Source organism: Manis javanica, chromosome 5, assembly GCF_040802235.1.
Source record: "Manis javanica isolate MJ-LG chromosome 5, MJ_LKY, whole genome shotgun sequence".
In the NCBI taxonomy this organism is placed as follows: domain Eukaryota; kingdom Metazoa; phylum Chordata; class Mammalia; order Pholidota; family Manidae; genus Manis; species Manis javanica.
In genome coordinates this window covers 10,242,109-10,262,854 of record NC_133160.1, presented here as the reverse complement: position 1 = coordinate 10,262,854, position 20,746 = coordinate 10,242,109, and the positions used below count along the sequence as shown (strand labels likewise).

At 50.9% G+C, this 20,746-nt stretch overlaps 1 protein-coding gene and 1 long non-coding RNA gene across 11 annotated transcripts in view; one reads left to right on the top strand and one right to left on the bottom strand.

Moving 5' to 3' along the window:
• Window positions 1-10,353: 10,353 nt before the first annotated feature.
• On the top strand, window positions 10,354-15,559 carry LOC140849448 (uncharacterized). 2 transcript variants are annotated; one of them, XR_012131280.1, is made up of 2 exons: window positions 10,354-10,425; window positions 12,903-15,559. It is a non-coding gene; the product is annotated as an uncharacterized lncRNA (long non-coding RNA). The 2 variants fall into 2 exon arrangements; XR_012131279.1 differs by lacking the exon at window positions 10,354-10,425 and adding an exon at window positions 10,455-10,746.
• Window positions 15,451-20,746, bottom strand: part of LOC108391990 (ubiquitin-conjugating enzyme E2 variant 1) — a 55,294-nt gene continuing 49,998 nt past the window's right edge. For 6 of the 9 annotated variants that reach the window (XM_073236460.1, XM_017651903.3, XM_017651906.3 and 3 more), the window contains 2 exons: window positions 18,207-18,332; window positions 15,451-16,989 (listed from right to left, as the gene is read on the bottom strand). In XM_073236460.1, the coding sequence (XP_073092561.1) occupies window positions 16,843-16,989; window positions 18,207-18,332 (273 nt within the window). In that variant the 3' untranslated portion in view covers window positions 15,451-16,842. Of the gene's footprint in view, window positions 16,990-18,206; window positions 18,333-20,746 lie in introns of those variants that run through there. The other 3 variants (XR_012131274.1, XR_012131275.1, XR_005058030.2) reach the window with 1 other exon arrangement.

Here is a 20,746-nt window from a genome sequence, read left to right as displayed (position 1 = left end):
TGTTTCTCCTACACCCACCCACCAACCTGAGAGCCCACCTTGTGGCATAGGAGGTGAGGACCCAGGTCTGCTGCCCCCCAGGCTGGTGCTGGGTTGTGCCCCCCTCGCCCCACACCAGGGAAAGGGCTATGGATCCCTGGCCTGACCACCTGCTCCCACACCAGCCTGGAGCCCTGAATGTCCCTGGATGTCCTATGGGTGGCTGGGCAGTAGCTTTGTCCCAGGGGAGCAGGCTGAGGGACAAGGGACAGGGGATGCCACCTGTTCTGAGGGGTTACCCTGCTGATCATCCCCTCCTGCTCAGCTGACCGAGGATGCAGAGCCTCCATGGCTGAGGCTGTTTTTCACCATCTCAGTGCTTGTGCTCAGCAGAGGACATCCTCAGTACAGCTTTGTTGAATGAGTGACTGAGTGGTTACACCGAGCATTTGCAGGCCAAGCAATGTCCTGAGCAACTAACTTTCAGTAACTTCATTAATACTCACATAACCCCTTGGGGGAGTGGTTATTATTATTCCCATTTAAGAGATGAGGAAACAGACTCAGAGAGGTTAAGATTCTTGCTAAAGGTCACACAGCTGGGCCTGGGATTTGAACCCAGATCTTCTAGGTCCAGAGCACGTACTCTTAACTCCAGCTACTCACTCCCAGGGTAGCAAAGACCCTGAAATGCATTAAGTGCCTGGCACGTAGTAGGTACTTTTCCTCGGCTTCCTCCACATCACCCGGTGCAGAGATTCAGATTCCAGCCCAGCCTCGAGGTCAGCAGCCCAGCCGGCCTTGTGCTGGGAGGAATGTTGGTGGTGGCCTCGGCCTGGGTCCGAGAAGAAAGGCAGCCTTGTGGGCGAAAGGTGAGCCGCTGGGTGGGCGCGGGCATGTTTACCCAGGGCCGGTGTGTGGCTGAGGGTGGCGCCGCCGTCAGCCGCGCCGGCTGCCCCGGGCCTGTGCTGGCCTCCAGATGTGCGCTGGCTCCAGCCGGCCGGGCCCCCCCACCCCACGCACAGAGGGGCTTTATCAAAAGCGGCTGTGAGGAGGCCCGGGAGGCCGCCTGGCTCCAGCCTGCTGGCTCCGAGCCCTGGGCCTGCAGAAGCCAGGCGAGCCTCGCTTGGGCTTCCATGCCCAGATTCCCATCTGGTCGGCAGCCAAACTCCTCTGCGCCCCTCGGGTCCTCTGACGGTGCAGGCAGGGGGTGCAGCCACCTTTTCCAGGAACTCGAAGTTCCAGGAGCAATCTGGAGGGGTGACAATGTAAGAAGACTTCTTTTTAAATGTATTTTTCTACATCCCCGGGGGGAAACGCAACCCATAGGAAAACCAAAAGTACAGAACTCAAGAAAATTCAAGGGGTGCTAAGTGAGCAGCTGAGTGAAGACACTGGTGGAAAGGATAAATCGCAGCCCCAGAGAGGCGGCTGCTTTGAGCAGGGAGGAGAGTAACAGAGCGTTCACAGGAGCTCAGTTCTCCTTGTAGAAGGATCTCTCTCCGGTTGGGTGATGAGGACGGTGTTCTTTTTATCTTCTTTGTTGGCCTAAGCCATTTTGTATTAACAAAATATAATAACTGGAGAAACAAAATACTAAGACTCCCTCTACTCCTGACCCTCAGAAGAGTGTCTTCTGATACTTTCTAGGGATGTGGAAGAACCTCAAACAAATCCACATACATTCTTTCTCCTGTTTTATTCTTGTTTAATAAAAAGTATCAAACTGTACACTGTTCAGTACCTGGCAGTTGTTTTTTCTTCAAATACATGCAGGGCTCTCCCTGCAGCCTCTGACCTTTTCGCAGCTGCGAGAATCCCACCGTGGAAGGTGCTTCAGGTGCCCCTTGATGCTCACGTAGGTGCTGCTGCACGTGTCTTTGGGGAATCATGCACGTATTTTCTGGGTGATTGGCTCTCAGAAGCACAGAATAGGTGTGTTTACTCTTCTGGGAGCCATTGCGAATTACCCTTCCCTGAAGTTGATGTCCTTGTATTGCCCTACCAGCCATGTAGCCACACACGGAGAAACTGAGGCACAGAGGCAGTCAGCTTCACAGGAGTCTCTCCTAAAAAGTAAACCAAAAAAAACTTTTCTTGGTTTGTTTCTTTCTGATTGCAAAAGAGAAACATGTTCCTAGCGGAAACTTTAGATGATGATGAAAATTGCAAAGTTGGTTTCTTTTCTCCCAGTGGCCTCCTCAACCCACTTCCCCCAGGTCCCACTCTGATTGCACCAAGGGCTTCCCTCACCAGGGACAGAACAAAGGATTTTCCAAGTGGTGGATTTAGGGAGAAAGTCAGTACACTTTGCTAGTGATGCTTTTCATTTCAATTTTTTTCTTTGCAGAAAGCAACCTTTTTGTAAGTAAATAGATGAAAAGAATTCTCAAGTAAGAAAAAAATACAACCCCACCACCTACTGACAGTGGCAGGAAGTTCCGGGGCCCTGTGGGGTCAGGAGAGGCTTCCAGGAGGAAGGAGGCCTCAGGACTCTCGGGAGGTAGAGTTCTGCAGGAGGCTGCTGTGCAGACCTGCAGGACACGGCCGGTCAGTGGGGGTCTGGCACTCCCGCCCAGCTGGAGGCCAGGCCTCCTGCCCACGTGTCCCTGCAGCCAGCTTTTCTTGGTGGAACTTACTTCAGCATCGTTTCTGTACATCCGTCCAGCCCACCCTGGAGCTGGAGTGCCCTGAGGGCCGAGCCCACCCTGTCCTGTTCACTATTGTTCCCAGTGGCACTTGAAGTGGTTGAATAGTGTCCCCCCAAATTCATGCCCACCGTGAGGCTCAGAATATGACTGTATCTGGAAATAGAGTCTGTGCAGATGTCATCAAAGCCTTGAGATGAGTTCACACTGGATTCAGGGGTGGGGGTGGGTCCCACGCCAGGGCCTGGGGTTCTAATGAGGAGAGCAGAGGACATGGAGACCCTGGGGAAAGGCCTCGTGAGGATGGAGGCAGAGATTGGAGGTCTGCCTCTACAGGCCAAGGCTCTCCAGGGGAGCCCCCAGGGGCTGAGACAGGCTGGGAAGGACCCTTTCCTGGAGCCTTTGAGGTGGCTTAACCTTGGTTAAGTGACCCTTGGAATGTCCACGCCCATGACTCATTGCCTGCAGTCAGAACCCAGAGACAGCCTGTTGGGAGGGAAGTGCTTCACTTGTCTGCCCTTAGTCTCTCTTGCTGTGGCTTCTGGGAGTTGGAGGGTTGGGGTTGGAAAGAGCCTGAGCTCCGCTCTGTGATGGGTCAGGGGGTGAGTGGCTGCTCCTCCCCACGCCTCAGTTTCCCTTCCTATAATTAGAGGAATGTCACCTGGTTTCATAGACGCCTTTGAGGGGATGAAGTGAGGCAGGCTCCGCGCTGGCGGAGCACCTGGACCCCAGGACTGAGAGGCCCCCCCCTTCTAAGGACATACTCATGATTCCCCAGCCTCAGATCCTTTCGAAGCCCCGACCCCTGCCCAGTGCCCTGTCCAGTGGCCCCAGAAGGCCACCCCACCCCCAAGGAGCCTGATATCTTTAGAAGGACCTAAGCTTGTATTTCATGTCCATAAAATACCTGAAATCTAAGCAGGGCTCAAGATATGGAGGGTTTTGAAGTTGGCTCAGGGCAGGAGGAGGCGAGAAATTCCCAGCGGTCTTGGCCCCTTTCTGGGATTCACCATAAACAGGGGCCCCTGGCAGAATGTCTGGGCCCCTGGCAGGAGGGTGGTGGCTGGGTAAAGGGGTTACATTACTAAAAACTGGGTACATTACTAAAAAAGTAACGATCTGAATTCCAACAAAGACTTAATCCTACCAAGTTTTAGAGAAGATAATTAGGAAAACTCAACTGAAAACATCTTTTTTTCTGGTGTTAGAGGCAGTGAAGGAGGGTGGGGACTTGTGCCCGAAGCAAGGATTCTATTTCTTGCTATGCCACTTTCTTGCTGTGTGACATCGGGCAAGTTGCCAAACCTCTCTGTGCCTCAATGTCCTCTTGTGCCAAATGCAGGATAATAATAGTGCCTCCTCAAAGGGTGGCAGTGAGGGTAACCCAAGTGATTTTATGTGATGTGCTGGCCCAGCTCCTGGGCGTGGTTGGCACTCAGCCACCACCACTGTTATTTTCCTAATGATGCAAACATTAGCCTCTCCTGAATTGAATCAGGCCTTTCACAGGCATCATCTCACCAAAGCTTCCCACAGTTGGAGGACTGGTGGGCATCCTGAGTCCCTGAGGCCACAGTTGGTGATCAGAGACGTAAGGACCTTTGCCCGTGACACACAGCTGGTGAGACACAAAGCCCAGGCCTCCTCCCGCACGGTCCATACTCCTAATCACTTCCTGTAGGAAACACGAGAAGCCAAAGGGTGGAAGGGTAAGTCCCCCACGCGCACACAGGCTGATGCAGGCTTTCTCCACCTCCCCACTGCTGCTCTGAGCCGGCCTGTTCTGGGCCCTGCAGGGTGTTTAGCAGCATCCCTGGCCTCCACCCACTTGGTACCAAGCACCCGCCCCGTTGTGACAACTGAAAATGTCTCTAGGCCCGGCCAAGTGTCCCAGGGCTGGGGGGCCCCTGGTTGAGAACAGGGCTGGAGAAGGGTGTTAAAATGTTGGAATGTTTCCTTCTGTATATTTTTGCTGTCCATACGCACGTACACAGACCTACTGAAAAGAGTAGACAGGCATTTCGTGGGAATCCTACATTTTCCCACACAAACACAGCTGGGTGACGTCACATGTGCATTTGGCATTGGCAAATGAATCTTTTTGGGGTTAAGAAGAGAATGAAGTGGTAGGTGAGTCAGGGGCACCCCTGGCACTAGTGAGCATGAACTGGGGATAGCACAGGCCCGCTGGCCTTGGCCTTTGGCATCTGCTGTGCTGAGTGAATCAAAAGTTCACAATCTGGGTTTTTGCCTCATATGCTCCTAGGCTCTCTGTGAGGTGCAGCACAGAGCCAACCGGACATTGGAGGAGGGGGGCTGGGGGTGTTTGTGGCCTCCCACCAGGGCCTCTCTATGGGGCCACCTTGTTCACGGTGGTGGGGGGAGGGGCACCTTGCTGACCCCATACCCCATGCCGTGTGCAACGGGGGCCTGAGTCTCTCCTGCTTCTTCTGGACCCCAGAGTTCCCCCTTTCTCTGCAGTGGGACCCCAGCTTGATTTCATCCTCTAGGCCAATTCATGGCATCATCTCATGGTAGGGAGGCGTCATTCTTGCCATTGTACAGACAGGCAAACTGAAGCTCATAGAGACCCCAGGGCTCCAGAGGTCCAGGCCTGGACCTCTGGAACCAGGTGGGGCTGCTGGGGTCCCCACTCTGTCAGGCTTGAGGGTCACATATCTACGATTTCATAGGAAGCATTGGCTTTGGGTAAAAATGTCACAGGGCATCAGCCCCATGGATCTGGTCCTGGGCGTGGGCGTAAGCAGCGGGGTGAGTATCCCTTGGGGCTGAGTTATCTGGGGGAACTCAGGGTCCTGGGTCATGGCCTGTGGTCAGGCAAGGGGACTGAGGTCACCCAGGTCACCAGCACCGCCAGCCCCTCCCACTACCTGAGGGTCAGTGGGGCAGCAGGAGCTGCAGGGGCCAGTGGACTCCCTCGGACAATCAACCTCATTTTCTTCTTCCATTAAATGGGTTTAATAAATAGTCCCTGGGGGATATTTTTTGTAATGCACCCAGAGTGCAGAGAATGCTCATTAAGTCTTGACTATTATTCTTAGTCCCTGGGAGGCCTTCCTGCCCGCCCCCAGGGGGCCCGGAGGGAATGTGCTGGATGAAGACTGCCCAGGGTTTAGTACCAGCCTGGTGGGGCACCCCGAGATAGCACCTTCACCTCTGAGTCTCAGTGTCCTCATCTGTAAAATGGGGGCCCCAGCAATGTCATAGGATGGTTGGGAAGGAAAGTGACACTGTGGGTGTGACACACATCAGGGGTCTGAATTTGTTCAGTGACCTTGCCAGGCTGGTCAAGTAGCTGACACCCATTGTGTCAGGGTGGAGGTGGGCAGCTAAGGCAGTGTGATGGGCTCTGGGCCATGGTGGGCAGAGTCGAATCTCACTTTGTGCTCAGAGCTGAGTGATCTTGGCCAGTCTCTCAGTTTCCCTGGGCCTCAGTTTCGCCCTGTTAACATGGGCCTGCCGCAGAGGGCGGAGTGGGACCCCGAGTCGAGCCCTGGCTGAGCTCCCAGTCATGCCCCTGGTGCGGGGCTGCAGCTGGGAGGGGAGGTGGTGAGGTGGCTCCCAGGTCCCCTGCCTAGGTGGGCTACGCCTGCAGGAAGGGGAACCTTTTCCTAATTTGAAAGCCATGAGCAGTGGAAGGCCTATGGGCCCTCCTCTCTCTTTCCATCCCCAGCTCAGACTTGGGCCCTAAACTCCATTTCCAAACAGGCCACTCCTCAACCCCAGCTCTCGGCTCAGCTCTGGACCCACGAGCCTCCTGATCCCTCTGTCTGGGGCCTTGCGGGCATCGCCGCAGGATGACACACTTACAGGCAGCACCGGCTGCTTCCTCCCCACCCCGCACTCCACCACACACACAAAATGGCTCCTCTAGAACCTTCCCTGGCAGGAAACCGCAGCTCCAACCTCCCTGGGCTGGGGCCAGAACCTGGGGGCCTCCCTGCTCCTCTCCTCTCTCCCCCATATCCACCCCTCGAGCAAGTCCTGTGGGCTCCACAATCTGAACATCCTGTGTTTCATTGAATCCGAGAGACCATGGAAAATGACCGGAGAGTCGTACAGTGTGAAAACCTGTGCATCCTCCAATGAATGAAACAGTGTCCAGCATCCAACCACTTCTTACCTGCTCTCTTGGTAACAGCCCCAAACTCTCCTCCCCAGCTCCCCCGCTCCCCAGCTCCCCACCTCGCTGACCCCCTGCATCACCCTCCCGCCTGCGGTGTGCTCTCTGTATGCAGCTAGAGGGACTCCATGAAAACCGGAGTCACATCCCATTCCTCCTCTGCAGGCCTCCTATCTCCTCCCTCAGAGAAAAAGAAGAACCTTTACAAGACTCTGCACCCTCTGTCCCTTGTTACCTGGACTTCAGCCTTTGCCTCCTCACCCTTGTTCACCCTGCTGCAGCCACACTGGCCTCCAGGCTGTTTCTCCAACAAATCAGGCATGCTCCTGCCCCAGGGCCTTTGCACTGGCTGTTTCCTCTGCCCCAAACATTCTTCCCCGAGGTGTCCATGTGACTCACTCCCTTACCTCCCTCAGGTCTTTGTTCAAATGCCACCTTCTCAAAGTCAGGCCTTCTCTGCTCCACTCCTATCACCCCATAACCCTTCCCTGCCTAATTTTCCTTTATAGCATTTATCACTGGTTATTTTCCACATAATTGAATTTTTACCTGTTCCTTTCTCCCTACCCCATCCACCATCACCACCCCAGAACATCAATTTTCTGAGGGCAGCTGTTTCTGCCTGTTTTGTCCCCTGCTGTATCCGCAGGGCCTAGGGCAGTGCCTGGCACAGAGTAGGTGCTCAGTAAACTCTTGTGGACTGGATGAATCAGGAAGTGTGAATGCTGGCATGGCCGTGGGTTAACTGGGAAGCTCTAGGAGCTCTGTGACTTAGATTCAGCCTGTGGAGTGTAGAGTCTGATCCTCCTTGGATGCCACACAGCCAGGTCAGCGCATTCTCAGTTGGAGTTTGTGGGAAAGGGGCAGCTGAGGGTCCTGGGTGTTTACAGTCAGATTCCCAGAGCTGGGTGCTGATCGGGGGCCAGGACAAGGAGGGGAGGCAAGGGGGCTCCTGGGCCTGACTTTAGGCCTCTGACTACAGTGCTAAGTCTGTGCAGCAAGGGGCCAGGAAGGCAGTAAGGACAGAGGGGCCGGAAGTGGCCGGCTCAGTCTTCTGGCCTCAATTATCTGGAAACAAAAACAATCACATCCCAAGGGATTCATGGCTTGGGCACCAGAGCCACTGCCGGGGTGGTGGCAGGTCAGGGCTGGTTTGAGCAGGTGGTGGCCCTGCCTGAGGCTCAGAGAGGGCAAGCCGTCAGGTCAGCAAGACCCAGGAGAGCTAGGATTTGGACAAAGCCAGGGGAGGTACCTCCAAATTATGAATGGCTGGGGCATGGCAGCGAGGGCCCAGCTCCTGGGGAGGAGAGACCGTCGCTCTAGGCCGGAGTATAGCTCAGGGACCCCTGCAACTGGCTAAGCCACCACTGCATGCCAGGAGTGTGGATTCCCATTCCCCAGATCCTGGGTGGGGCAGCTAGGCCACCAGAGGGGGCTGCTGATTCTAGAAGCCACAGATAGAGTCTGAAAGACACGATGGCCCTTCCTAAGCTGTCCTGAGCAGACCTGGGCAGGACGGTGGTTGATAATAACAGTAATAATGGTTCACATTGTGTTTCAGACGCTATCCTGTACCATCCCCCATAAGGAGGTCACACTTTTTCCCCGTCACAGCAGCCCTCAAGGGCCTGCAGGATCTGCCTCCATCTCGCCCATGCCACTCCTACCACTGACATCCTTGCACACTTTGTTCCAGCCACACTGAGCTCTTTGCTATTCTGTCATCCTACCAAGTTTACACCTGCCTCAGGACCTTTGCACTTGCTGTTCCCTTTGCCAATTGTTTCTTCAGTCAGCTCTCAGCTCAGATGTCACCTCCTTACAGGTCTTCTCTGATCACCCATCTAAAGCAGCCTCCACCCTTTCTCTTCTCTTTCATATCTTCTCACTGTACTGTTTTTGTTGCCCCAATCAGTTGTGAAATTATCTTATTATTTCTTTACTGTCTCACCCACATGGAATGATGGCAGTGTGACGGCAAGAGTGTATTCTGCCCCGTCCACTTCGGCATCCTGTGCCTGGCACAAGGAAGCCCTCACAATATTTGTTGCATGAGCAAGAGTCAGACAGACAGATGTGTCCTTTCTCCGTGCCACCATGCCTGGATGTGCCAAGAAGGCAACCCTTCAGGAAAGATCTCATTTCATCCAGGCTGGACTCCAGCCCAGGACGAGGGTTGGGGTGGTATAGCCCCCAAAGAGCTGCCTTCCCTGAGGAAAGGCCTGATGTTCCTGGGGCCTCCTGCCCATCCTGGCCCAGGGAAGTCAGCTATCATTTGCCCCTCTCTACTCCAGGGCCCTTGTCAAGCCACATGGACTCTGAGTCAGCTTCTAGGCCATAGAAAAGGGATCTCAGGCCAGACTGGGAGGACATCTGAGCAGTGCAGGGGCCATTCCAGCCAGAGGTGGGACTGGAAAATCACTCCCAGCTGGGCTGTGTACGGGCTGGAGTGTGTGGGGAGAAGCCTGGGAACAAACTGATGAAGCCAGGGCGGCTGCAATGGGACCCCAGCAAACCCTGGGTCTGCTCCTTCCTTCCTTCATCGGGTATCACCTCCCCCAAGCCCAACTTGGAGCCCAGCACAGCGCATCCAAATGTGCGCATATCCATCCATTCACAGAGTGACTACTATGGGCCAAGTGCCATGGACGTTCAGTGTGATGCTGTGCTTGCAGCTTCCCACCCCAGAGACTTTGCCCTTCACCCGGAACTGTCCACCCTGCCAGGTTCTGGGTGTGGCCGGTTCTCTGCACAGTAGAGCCCTCTCCTGAAGAGAGGCCCTCCCTGCCCCGTGCTGCCATCCCATCCTGTTCCTTTTCTGAGGTATGTGCCTGATGCTTCAAAAATGATGTTGTGAGTTCACTCTGTCAACTGGGCATCTTCCCTATTCAAACGTCAGCCCATGAAGAGGGTTTTTTTGTTTGTGTATTGCTATGTCTGTAGCTGAGCAGTCAGGACACAGAAAGCTTGTTTGAATGAATGAATTAATGAACAACCAATGAACAAAAGCCCCCCTGGGAGAACTTGGGGATGTGGTTTGGCTCCTAACCCAGATGGAGGTGGTGACCTGTAAACTGAGGCCTGAAGGACCAGGACTGGGTGGGCAGGTGAACAGAGAAGGGGAGATGGTTTTGTTTCAAAATACCTTCCTCCAAGGGAGCTCAGAGGTGGCAACTGGTGAGTAAAACTAAAAAAATCTTTAATCCATTAATGCCATAAAAATCGAGATATTTTACTAAATCCAGGTTGTAGCTTCTTTCTTGAAAAATCGAAAGATGTGGCCATCGGGAGCCTGCATTCCAGAAGCCCTAGCCTGTCCTTGGTAAAAAATGCGCTGGCGGCCGGGTGCGGTAGATGGGGGGCTCTCCCATGCATGGGGGTGTTGCACACCGCCCTCCACAGCTCTCCCGCAGGGTTGCCCTGCGCCAGAGGCACACGCCCAGACTCCCGAGAGCCCAGCTCTGAGGCGGTCCCTCCCTGGCCGGAGGCCACATCTGTCCCCACCTCCGCCCTGTCGCTGGGGGCGGGGCTGCGGGCAGAGCCGGCCGTCGGTCCTCAGCGCGCGGTTGCCCTCTGCTGGCCGCAGTGGGAGCAGCTCTCAGCCCGAACCGGAACGCGGGCGCCGGGAGACGTCTCTACTCCTCGTGGAATGAGGTAATTTAACAGTAACCAACTAACGTTTACTGAGGGTTTGCAGTATGCCGAGGACCGTGAGAACCCCACTACACGTAAGGCCTCACGTAATCCTTAGACCGACCCTATGAAGTGGATACAGAGGTTAAGGGTCACAGAGCCGGAGTCGGCCGATCTGACTCCCCACTCTGCGCTGGGACCCGGGGACGATCTCGTCTCCACTCGCTCCGTCGCTGCCCTTCCATCCCCCCACCCGTTCACAAACTTCATCTGGAACTGCCAGACTCAGCCGTCCTTCCGTTTGTCCCTCTACTGAACTAACTACTGCGCACCCACCATTGAGTGAGTACCTGGCGGAGGCAGTGGGAGGCCTCAGGCCATTGTGACCCTTCCCTTACCACCACCGGTGGCCAACGAGAGGAGGGCCAGAGCCACCTCAGGGAAATAATTCATGCACTTATTTAGCCCATTCTGATTTTGTGCCAGGCCCTGCTTTCCGCGTAAAGGGCACAACAGTGAATAAACCAGACGGCTACCTACCTGCATGAGGCCAGTCCAGTGAGGGAATGGGTACTGATGAAACCAATAAATCAGATTGCTAGATGTTAGTAACCACCAGGAGCAAAATAACGATCAGGTGACGTGGGCAGGACTGGGGGCTCCTTTAGATGGGGCTGCGGAGCCTCTCTCTGAGGGATACAGGAGCTGCTATCCAGGTGCTGGGGAGCAGCCATTCAGAGTAGAGGAGGAGGACTCTAGGTGGAAGGAGGTCAGTGGAGGGGGGATGCCGAGTTCACGTGTGATGAGTGGCCTATGGGGGTGGAGGCAAGGCTGAGCCAGGGAGGTGACAGTGACGAGGGAGCCAGGAAGGTAGAACTGGCTCTTGGAAGCAAGAGGTTTCTATAGTATAAACTTAGTGTACCCTCTCCTCAGCACAAGGCCTGTGCTTTTCAAAGCACTGCCTGGGGGCAGGACCCATCAGAACAACCCCCCACCCCCACCCGCAGCCTGTTGTGGGTGGTGTCAGGGGTCACTGCCAGTCCCATGCCCGTCACCAACCCTACTCATCCATGGGACTCTGAGGGGGACAGGCCTCCAAGAAGGACTGAAAACGTGGCCAGCTGACCTTTCTAGGACCACTAGGGAAGGGTTTCCAGGTGGAGCTACTTGCACCATGGGCTTGGCTGGTGAGGGTGGCCACCCATCGGCCCACCCTGCCCAGCCATGTAAGGGCCATTTGTTTATGCTTCAGCAAGAACTCCTTTATGTAAGGCACTCTCACAAATCAGTAGGAAAAAGTAACAAAGATGACATAGTTGAGAGGAAAATATATGGCTTTCAATTCAAGAAATGACATAGCCTTGCACGTAAGAGAGTGTGCATCAAATAGCATGTTAGGCTCAGAGTCCTGCAGGCCAAGAAGTGGGACCACAGACACAGGGAGGGGAAGCACCCTTGATGTTGTGGAGGGCTAAGTTGATGCTTCTTTGGTAGGTAATTTGAGCACGAGAGAGAATGCCCTCTTGCCTTCCGGGGTGCCGTGTATGGGGTGCTCAGCAGCTGCTGGAACTTCAGGGTAGTAGCCTTGGTGCAGCTCTGCGGGGACTTTGAGAGGTCCTCTTGGGAAGAAAAAGGTCCAGGGAAGAGCAAAGTGGAGGCCTCATTCCCAGATATGGTTAAAACAAAAGTGGGTGACAAGGAAGGGGGCACTGCTTGCATGTGTGTGTCCATCTCAGAGGGACCCAAGACACACACGTGCTGGCCCAGAGAAGGCAGGGTCAGAAGTGGGAGGAACTTCACTGTCCATTCTAGCCCCTTTCTACTGTTTGAAGTACTTGCTAGGTTCACATACTGTCTAGTTAGTAAAAACAAAAATGGGGTCTCAGATTTACCCACCACAGTGTAAGGGGCAGATTCATTTTTTATAGCAGGCATAGTGATGTGGTTGCCATTGTGCACCACCAGTGAGGCTGCCACCGCTGTCCTTACCACCCACACTGTACCATGCTTCTCGTCAACTTTAGAATGGACACTCTTGTATCTTTACGTTTCTGGAACTGGGACATTCTTTAAAATTGGTAGTGTTTTACACTTATGATTGGCAGCGTTTTATTCTGGTGGTACATAAAATAATGGTGCATCTCACAGAGGACAGCATCTGACTCAAACGTGGGTCCGCTTCCCAAAGACCCTACAGCAATGCAGTTACTTGGCACCTTCCACATGTGCCACAGGTGGTGCGGCCCATGCTCCAAGGACCTGCAGTACATCCCTGGGCAGAGCTTCCAGGACCAGGACCGTGGGCCTCCTAGAGGGCAAAGGCCACCACGAGACAATCCAGGGAGGACCACGATGCAGCTGGGGGCAGAGCCTTACGTAAGGCGCTCTCAGCTGTGACCTGTAAGCTGCTATGGTGCCTTGTTCTACACAGGGAATGAGAGAAGTTTAGTCAGTTGGTGCAGTGCTGGGAGATTTCATATAAAAATCTGCATTCACAGCTTCTCTTGGAAATCAGAAAGCTCTGGCCTTCACTGAGCCCGCATCCTTAGCGCTGAGCAGCACCTTCACACTCATGGTCCTCACCACCTGCGTGGCAACACACTCCACAGCCCCCACTGTGGCCAGTGCCCTTTCACCGCCAGTGCCAAGTCCAGCAGCAGCAATGAGGTTGACTCCAGTACTAGGACCTCCCTCTTCCAAGGTCAGCCTGCAACAGCTCTGACTACAAACAGCAGCAGGTAACCAACCTCATGTAATCCCCATAAGGCCTTTAGGTATGCCCAGCTATCATCCCCCAGCCCCCCAGCCAGCATCTCATTTCTCTCAAACTGGAAAAAAGACATTTGATAAGCTGCCCTTTCTTAGAATTTCTCCTCTGCTGAAAAAGGGAGAGAAATCTGTAGTGCCTTGTGCCAAGTCCTTCACAGGGCTGTGATGAGGGAATACGGAGCAGGCACAGGCGCAGGCACAGAAACGGACACAACAGAGCATCTCATTCGCTTCAGGGGACACGGGAAGGGCAAGAGGGCAAGAGGCCAAGCAGGGCCTGCTGGCAGCCAGGGTGACAGAAAGCAGGCCTGCAGCAGGTTTATTCAACACGGTCCATATTGCTGTATCACTAAGGCACCACCATCAGTGGTGCCCCCACCCAAAGGGCTGAGGAACTTTCTTGGCAGAGACACAGCTCAAGGGTCCTGCCCTCACTTCAAGATTGAGGTCAGCAGTCATGGGGCAGCAGAGACCCATCGCTGGTTTGCAGGTGGCCAACCAGACGGGGTGCTTTCCTCCAAGCTTTGCCAAGTCACTATGGACACCTCTCTGCACCCCCAGGCTTTACAGTTCCACACGGTCAAATTTAACAATGGAACTATCTTCTCTCAAGAGCAGACCTGGCAGGAGCTGGGGGCCGTTGGCCTGTGATCCAGGGGCCCACCTGGCAAAAGAGCTCTGTGCACCTCAGAGGAGTGCTTCTTGGCCTGAAATCGGGTCAACTCAGGCCACAGTTTGGACCACCTGTAAACCCACCCACAACAGTGAAGAGTAAATCACACAATCGTGGGACAAAACCCACAGACCATGGATTCAGACACGTCACAGGTTTTAGGTGAGCTTCCAAAACTTGCAGCCCAGGCCCATGGTAGCCCACCGAGAAAGTGCAGGTGGCAGGTGGGACGTGTTCCCTCTCTGGCGAGCACTCAGCAGAGCTGCCACCTTCGGGCTTAGCCCTGACTCTGCTCTGGGGTTTTCCAGCACTTGGAAGTGATTTCAGAACCTTTCCTGTGCTACCTCCCCCTTGGGAGAGTTGAGCGGGGGTGAAGAACCCACAAACATCCCTTGCCCAATCCCTTTGGGGAAGCTGAAATGCAGCAATTCACTCCAGACCATTTGGCAGAAAACTTGGGCAGTGCTTTATGGAGTGCCCTGTTAGGGACAACCGGGCTCTTCCCAGGTAGTCAGGTTGTGACACCTGAGCTGGCCCCAGCAGCCACAAGGAACAGCCTGGCTCCTGCCACAGGACACCGAGGTTGTGCCTGTTGGTGGTAGGACCACAGCAGGAAGTACAACTCCTGGGTAAAAACGGCCACAGGCAAGTTTCCACTCCTCATACGGTAAATGGTAGACAAACTCAATCATCAGACTAAAATTGTTTCAAACACCAGAAATACATTTGAAAATTCGATTTTTTACCCTCCCAACAGACTACTTAAGCCAGCCAGTAAATAGGTACTAGTGGGTACTCAATAGGCAGAGTCCCACAGAGCTACTTAAAGGCAGGCCCCTCCCCACCTTTACTATCATCTTTTAGGACAGGGGTTGGCAAACCATTGTTCATAGGCCAAATCTGCCCCACTGCCCCTTTTTGTATGACCCCATGAATGATGAATGATTTTTACAGATGAACATTTCCAATTGATTTGGTAATTGGGAATGTTAACTTTGAACCCCAATTAAGCAAAATGTTATTCTCTAAAAGAATTCCATTCTTCTCATTAGTAAACCTGTAACATTACAAAACATTTGTACAAATTATATTTTGAATTTATCTATTTATACAAAATTTAATATATGAAATTTTATATGTAATAAATATGAAATTTATATTTCATCAATAAAAAAAACTTGTGGAAATTCATAATATATAATATCTTCAGTTTTGCCTCTTGGCCCACAAAGCATCATTAGTTACTAACTCAAAAAAAAAAAGAAAATGTTTGCCAACTCCTGCTTTAGGATGCTGACTTGAATCCCAAAGCATCTAAAACATTAAATGCTGTTCCTAAATAAATTATATGCCAAGAGGAAGAAGAGCACAGCTTCTTAAATATTAATGCACACTTTTTTTTATTATATTAAAATCAGGCAATGGTCTGACAATAAAAAGGCTGCTTATGGAATACTGTTATGTTAAACTTTACAGGACGTTAAATCCTTAGAACTAAGGTTTTCCCCAGATAAAGATTAGTGAAAACATCAATTGCTTTTCAGACTTGAGAGTTGCTGCTTCAAAAGGTGGTTTTACACAAACACTAAATTAAAAAAAAATACTTTAGAACACAATGAATTGCTTTTATTTCGGTTTGCATCCACATCTCAGCACTTAGTGGTCCTGAACAGAAAAGTGGAAAAACGCAGCAATCTGCCAGGAAGTCAAGCCAGCCAACGTCGGGGATCTGCTGTCGCACCGAGTCCCTTCTTACTCCCTGCCGAGGACCGCGAGAAGCAGCAGCACCAAAGCCAAAGTAGGCACCGAATTCAAGGTTCGTTTTGTTCCAGTTGTCAGATTCCAAACTAGACCCAAATGGATGCAAAGATGACCAAAGGAGAGCCCTGTTTAAACTTCTTCAATTTTTAAAAGCAAAAGCAATTACACGAAAAGAAAACAATTCATTCAGAGGGATCGTGTGTGCTTACAAGTGTCTTCTGTGGCCTTTCTCCAAGTTTAACCACCAAGGACTTTGACAGCTGGCAGGTCTGAGTAGCCCTGGTGACTGTTCTTTCCATTTTATCAAAACCTGAGCTAAAAAAAATGCATCAGCTGATGATGACAGCAGAGGGTGGCAAGGCTGAGGACTATGCATTTCCCAGGCTGGGGAAGAGTAAATAAATGTGGTTTCAAAACTAAACGAGGGAAGTCAGAGACCCTTCCAACCCTACCTGATGGCTTCTGGCCAAAGCAAGGAAGCGTCATGGCAAGTGTTGGGTGGTGATGGTGCAAAATGGATTTGAGGAGGAAGGAAAAGCAGCACCCCTCGTAAAGGTGGAGGGAGAAGATATGGGGAAAGCCCTGAATTCCTCACCAAAGGCCAATTTCAGAGGGGAGCAGACGAGGTTACAATCTATGCTTCGGCCGAGGGTGGTAGTGGAGAGTGGGAGAAGGATGATGGCTTGGAAGGGAGGCATCATTTAAGACTTAAAGGAAACCAGGGATGCTGATGAAGCACCCCACACCCCCAGCAGTAGTCCCACAGGCTGTGACCTGAAACCTTCACATCTACTCTAACAAGCCACCCCAAGCTGGAGGGCTGCTGCAGGGAGGGAGGCAGGGGGAAGGGGAGGGGGAGAAGGCAGAGACCCCAGGCCATGTAATCAGCAGCAAGGTGATTGTGTAATGTGTCTTTTCACAGTTGAGTTAGGTGTGCCCCACCGGTTATGATGGGAATCAATTTAAATATACTTTCTTGATCCCAGAAGTTCAACTATGTGGACAGTGGTTACATTTGACAGGATGATTTGTTATAGTACAACTTATGTATTTCAAATGGACAAAAAATTAGTATCATTTACAGTATCTTAAGATAAACTGCCTTTGAATGGGAGCTTCCTTTCCAGTACTTTGAGGTCTACAAGACATATCTAGAAAATTTACTACTGTGGAAAATGAAGACTGCTTAAATCGAATGTGGGGGAATGGGGAGGGCCTGTGGTTTTTCTTTTTGATTAATTGCTGTAACACTGTCCTTCAGGCGGCTGAGGGAGTTTCATATTTTCTTTAGACATCATTAGGCGCCGAAGCTCTTGCAGGACAACTTTGATGCTATATGAATTCTGCCATTTTGCTAGCACTGATATGGCTCTTGGGTCCACCTACAAAAAGGCAAACAAGAACAAATTACTATCAGGCTCCCAAACAAAGGAACAGCTGTCTGCTGGAGTTAAGCTGCAGCACAAACAAGTAAAATCCATTTTTCAAGTTGAACATGCCAGTCACACAATGATACTGGATGTGCAGAGTACCTGTCTGATTCCCTCCCTTCTGCTGCTGGTCTGTTTATCCCTTATTGTGCCCCAAATCCTCAGTTTGAGAGAAGGAAATTAGGGTTAAGTAAAGCCACCTTTAGACAAAGGCCCTGACACCTGGCAAGATTCAGTCTAATTGGCTCTGAAACAGTGACCTGCTCCTGGGCTGGTGCTGCCACTGCCCAAGGCCTGTCCTTCCTCGACTCTACACCCAAGTGGTGGAGGACAAGGATCTGCAGGGCTGTTGGGAGAGCAAAGATGCCACCTCAAGAGTCACACTCTCTCGAGTTAGTGTAGCATTTCCCAAAAGAAATTTCCCAAAGTGTGAGTTGAGTTCTGGGTTCAGAACTTTAGGTGGAACTCAGGCACAACATTAAACGCTGAACTTGCAGTAACAAGGCTCATCTCTGTTCAGTTTTCTTTCAGGTCTTCTGAATACCTAAAAAAGGAGGCTTAGCTCGCACGACACCAGCACTAATGGGTAACACCCTTTAACACTTGCTCATCTCCCCTCTGAACAGGACAACAGGCCTCAAAAGCTCAAAGCCTTTGGTAAACAACATATGGAAGAATAATTTATTAACTTTGTTTTTATAATATTTATTGTTGCTATTACTGTCTTATGACAAGTGAGGCTGGTATTCCATTTATGGTAGTGAAAATGATAGTGAAAATTAGTTAAAAAAGCAAGGCCATGAAAGGAAAAAAATATTACGTACCAGTGAACCACAGACATGGCCCAAGGGGTAAAAGTGTGAACTGGGGCAAGCTTTTCCACCCGTGCACCTCATTTTCCTCATGTTTAGCTCAGGGGGTAGAATCATGAGGACTGAATGAGCTCACATGTCGAAGTGACCAACACAGTGCTGGCCCAAGACAGTGATGAGTGATGGCTAATTACCACTGGGAAAGAGGCTCTCACCCCAAATCTGCAGACATTCATGCTGCAGTAGATTTTATCATCAACTAACCCAAGAACATATGGGGTTAGGCCCAAAGTGGCCCTCATGTTTCAGTTCATTTCTCAATCCAAAGGAAAAGGTAGGGGCAGAAAATTAACTTACCACTCCATTAGAACTATTAACTCCATTCATATTAATTTTTGTTACAAATCTTACAAAGGGGGGTGCTTCTGGGTATTTAGGTCCACATTCTATTTTAAGGCTGTATATTCTGTTTTCATAAATTGTCTGGAAAAAAAGGTACAGAGATGTCAGGCAATTACAATGAATTAAAAGACAGAACTTCTGAAACCCCATTTATTCCTTACTGAAAACTGGTGCATCTGCTTCCATTACACAGTCTACTTGTTACCTGAGAAGTTGGCAGTAATTAGGCCTTACATTATAGTGTATATGAACCCTGGTCTGAGGGGAATAAAAAGACAGAAAATTTAAGGTAGTGTCACTGGAGTTTAGGTTATTCCTATGAAGTCCAATCAGATGCACTTGTTTTTATGTTAATTTCTCTACTTTGCAGACCTGTCCAATGCTCAGGGGACTAGTGTGTAAGAAGCCTTCTTTATTCTGGGAAGCCATACTAAATGTCTACTCACACCAGGATCACAGCCAATGAATTAAATACCATTGTGTGCAAAGCAGTGAACAGGCAATTCTTTACAGAACTTTAAAAATTAAGCACATGTATGGGGTGAGGATGCCTTTCTACTTCATCAACATTTTGGAGTTGTACACTGTGTCAGGATATGTACACCTTTCCCTGCATTCTTAAAGACGACCTGAGAGGCTACTAGCATTTAATGGGTGAGGCCGGGAGCCAAGGATGCCAGGCCTACATAGGAAAAACAGTCCTTCAAACACCAGCTGTGCCTCTGTTGAGAAACACTGAAAGAGTCCAATCCCCCACACCACTGTCACTTCCACCCAATGAGGAGCAAAACATGCTGACTTTGCCAGGCTGTTCCTTCTGCCTAGGGTGCCCTGCCTCCACCCGAACTACCTCACAACCTTTCAGATCCATTTCAAAATCACCTAGTCAAATATCACCCAGTTCAATCATCATACAGGACAGGCTAGTCCATAGCTTTCTATCCTGTACGAAGTCACACTGTTATCATTTGTGTGTATGAAGACCACACTGAGAGGTGGCGTCTCCTCACTAGATTGGTCCCCTCAAAGGCAGGGGCCTCCCTCCTGTGAGTTCCCCTCTCAGGCACCAGTGCCCCTCCTTCAGTGCTCCAAGCACAAGTAACCGTGCCTGTGCAAACAGAATCATCTAGAGGTCTTTGGGGGAGGGGGATAAATTACAGATGTGATTTAACTCCTTGAAAACATTATATGCCGAAACAGTAGCCTATCCCTAATAAAAAACCTGGAACATATTTTAAGATTCAGGAGATATTCAAAATATACACATAGAAACCTTTCATATCCACTTAACAGGGACCCTCAACTATAGCAAACCAAAACTCAATTCTAGATTTCCACCTACCCTCAACCAGTGCCTCCTCTCTTCCCTCATAAAAGGCACCGTCATCTAGCAGTTAAAGCAAAAACCTCTCAGGCAGCCATGATTCCCTTTTCCCTTACCCTCTACTTTCCAATCACCAATGCAGCTTCTACTTGCAAAACAGATCCCACACTCCTCCACTTCCCTCTCCACCACTGTTAACTCATCTGAAATTACCCCAAATCTTTGCTTTCCCTCTTACTCCCCTTACAATCTGTTCTCCACACAGCAGCCTGACTGACCTTTTAAAATGGAAAACTGTCCCTGCTGGCTTAACCCCTCCTATGGCTTCCCAGTGACCTGAGGAGGAAGCCCGAGTTCCTGGGTGGGACCCTGTGCACCCCTGCCCTCCTCCTTGTACTCTTCTTCCTCCCCACCCAGCCCCTCTGGCTTCCTTATTACACTTCAAACGTGCCAAGTCCTCTCTTCCTTGGGGCCCTGCATCAGCTGCTCCTCTGCGTACTGCAGCTCTTCCGCTCAAGTGCACTTTCCTTTCCGAGGTCCTCCTGCCACCCATCCGCAGACACCCAGTCTCATGTGGGACCTCCCTTACTAAACTCAGGACAAGCAGGGCAGGGGTGTCAACAGAATTGGTACTCAAATGTTTGTTCAACTGAATGTTGCTCTTTACAAGTTTATAAAATGAACATCTTGTTGCAATTAAGATGTTTCCTAGAGGAAAAAGCGTCACTCACTCAAAGTAACAAGTAGGAAGCAAACAGGGGCATGATTTCCCTACAGCATGGAAAATATGATAAGGGTCTATCCTCCACACCTAGCGCAGTCTCCATCACAACCACACAGAGTATCTGGTTGATTGTACTGATCCCAAATTCGTCTCTGGGTGTGTTCTGTGTTCATGCTCAATGGTTTTGTCATACTATTTAAAGACAAGAACGTCTTATATAATAAAGTCCCTGGGAGCATGGGTTCAAGGTAATCACCAAAATCACAGTCTTTTAAAATATATGATACCACACTTTGGAGGCTCTGGTACACCAATTTATTCATCAGCTGGCATGTTTTGTGGCTTATCAGTGTTGATTAAATTTCACTGATCATTCTACCAACAATAGTGTCAAAATGGCTAAGGTGGTCAGTTTAGTAATAAGATTCTGATTATTACACAGATTAA